Source organism: Sinocyclocheilus rhinocerous, unplaced genomic scaffold (assembly GCF_001515625.1).
Source record: "Sinocyclocheilus rhinocerous isolate Xijiao unplaced genomic scaffold, SAMN03320098_v1.1 scaffold7964, whole genome shotgun sequence".
NCBI classification, from domain to species: Eukaryota; Metazoa; Chordata; class Actinopteri; order Cypriniformes; family Cyprinidae; genus Sinocyclocheilus; species Sinocyclocheilus rhinocerous.
Genome location: NW_015654951.1, coordinates 1 through 2,826, shown reverse-complemented (window position 1 = coordinate 2,826; position 2,826 = coordinate 1). Strand labels below are relative to the sequence as shown.

General features: G+C 36.4%; 1 protein-coding gene across 1 annotated transcript; it reads left to right on the top strand.

Moving 5' to 3' along the window:
* Window positions 1–381: 381 nt before the first annotated feature.
* On the top strand, window positions 382–2,820 carry LOC107717904 (uncharacterized; the record flags this gene model as incomplete). The annotated part of the gene is made up of 6 exons (XM_016524813.1): window positions 382–490; window positions 1,024–1,076; window positions 1,736–2,038; window positions 2,241–2,489; window positions 2,618–2,689; window positions 2,798–2,820. Coding segments are annotated over exons 1-6 (702 nt in total), but the record flags the coding sequence as incomplete, so codon positions are not given.
* Window positions 2,821–2,826: the final 6 nt, after the last annotated feature.

Sequence of the window (2,826 nt, the reverse complement as noted above, 5' to 3'; positions counted from 1 at the left end):
ACAATCAGAGCTGAAATCTGCTGCTCGAACTGTACACAAATCATCAGGGATCTTGTTCAAAATGAACTTCAGCTGCTCTAAGCATGACATTCAATCGTATTTGATACTCAATTTGATCCACAATGTTTGATGGACTTTGCCCTCTTATTATTAGCTCTTATTACCTGGCTGTCTCTGGACTGTGTCTGGACTCACAAATCTACACACACTGTTTTATCCATGCTTTTATCAGTCATATGGTCTGTGCAAGCTAATAGACCACACATCTTCTCACAGCTCAATCTGCTTTGATAGAATAACCAGCAGAGGGCAATAAAGACCAATCATAATCATCCTTGAGACTCCAACCATTTTCTCTCTGAAAGACTGAAAGCTCTCAACTTTGGGAATGATACTTTCAGTTTTGTTTTTACTTGAATCTCGCTAAACCTGCAGTGGTTTATGAAATTTAGACAGCCAGAATGTAAAACTCATGCAGAACTTTTACAATGTAAGTTTTATTCTTTTAAATAAAGCTATGTGTGTTTTTGTGTTATTGTAGCAGTAGTGTTGTTTGTTTGAGGAAAAGGTTTCTCTGTTAACCTGCTAATGATGCTAACATGTTTATCATTATGCTGATGAACAAAGATGATGTTGATGGTTTTATCAGTGGAATTATTAATGTAATTATTCAATTGTTCTACACTGTTTACTCTTTGTAATCAAATGATTTCTTGGTAGCAGGTTACTGAATTTCTCTGACTGTTTGTGTCCATTAAACATTTGTGTTTGACGGATCATGTTGTGTTGGATGATTACACTGAACATCTATAAAATACATAAAACCAAAGATTCAGATTATAGTTTGATGTTTCTTATAAGACCCACATGTGATAAATCCTTAAATAAAATTGAAACTGGAGGTTTTGACTGTGGTCAGTTATGTAGTATTTTATCACTCAGAGAAGTATTTTATTGCTGTATTAAACTCTGTGTGATGTGTGTCTGTATCTGTCTCATAACAGCTGTCTGTATTCTCATCAGGTTCAAACGCTTCAATCTTCTGCTGCTGCTGTTTTGCTTCATCTATCAGAGCGGTCAGTGTCATTTTTGTTCATAAATTGTGAAACCTTGTAAAACCAGAGTTATTCTAGTCAATTGTTTCTCTTCTGGTAAGTTAAGATATTTTGTTGGTATTTATGGATTGATGGTAGAATTTTCTCAGCATATTAAATCATCACACACTATGACATCACTGACCTGTCTGTGCAGTCCGTCTATTATTAAACATTGTTTGGTCAGAGATGTTCAAGAATTCACTATAACTGCTCTGACACATGTGCTCTAGCTTTGAATTGTCATGAATGAGGTTTATTTGTGAGTACAGAAAGACCATAAGACACAAAAGTGACTCATAAGACGAACAGTTCTGAACTGAGGAAAGTGGAAATAATCAGCAGGGACACGTAGACACATTAGACACATTTTCATACTCTAGTGTTTCTGATTATTGCATAATTTAATTTTCATGTGTAATAGCTCATGGCTTGAACCAACAACCTTAAACTTTACAGGCATTTCTGATGTTAAATATTGAAGAAACTCCATCAGTTCACAATTGCCGAAGACACTTGGATAGTGAAACGTCTTTAGCAAAAGTGAATCCAACTGACTAAATTAAAATAACTCTCCTAGAATATTTTATGGTGACACTTTTAGTATTGATACGTTGTATTGAATGAATCTGTGTTTGCAGGAGCCCCGCCTGTAGGAACCAGCACTATATCTGTGTCAGGAAAAAAGAGAGACAACGTCACACTGCCATGTCAATTTGAGACCAAAAAGATTTCTGATATTAGTTTAAACAATGGGTCAGAAAACATCCCTGTCTGTCAGACTGAAGACTGTAGAGGACGAGTATTTAAACACGGAAACTGTGACGTCTTCATTAAGAATCTGAGCTTCAGTGATGCTGGGACGTACTTTTTGCATGTCTATTACAATAATGATCAGACAAAGCTGAGGCGACAAATCAGGACGTACCAACTTCATATTCACGGTAAAGTCAAAACTGATCAAACTACCAGGATCTGCTTTCTGGATTTCCTTTAATAATTGTGTGATAACCATGTAACCAGCAGACACTCTGAACGGGACACTAATATTCGGATTAATCTGAATATTGGCTGATTTTATCCACTGATAAATGATTACATTTGTTCCCCCGGTCTTACATATATGCTTATGCTGTTTCTCCTCAGATGAGGTTTCTGTGAAAACAGGTGAGGAGCACAAGTTAGATGTTCTTTCTAATGCTAATCAAGTTGTGCACTGGACCAGAAGCAAAACAAGTTGGAGGGAGGTTTGGAGCAGAAGCAACGGAGCTCAAAGCGATCAACTGACCGACACTGATGGGACTCTGAGCATTAAAGAGTTTACAGCCAATGATGCAGGAACATACAGAGTTCTGGACTATGAAGGAGAAATCTTGATCACAGTGACAGTCACAGGTGAGAGAAGCTCAGTGTGTATTTAGAAATATTATTTATATAATAAGTGGACAGCTGAGGTATATTCATCACGATTTGAACAGCAAATTGATGCTAAACTGTGATTAACCTTTTGATATCCTCTACAGAGTCAGATACAGAATCAAAGGGAAAATACTACAACACAGATGAGGACAAAACTGATAACAAAAGACAACACTGTAAGTAAATCAAGAGGCATTGAGAGCTTCACAAAATCTTTAAACAGTCAGGTTTAAAAAGAAAAAACAAACATTAAAATGTGTTCTCTTCTCACCTTCCCCTTCTAGCTGTTTGGTTTTGGATTATGATTGTTGGA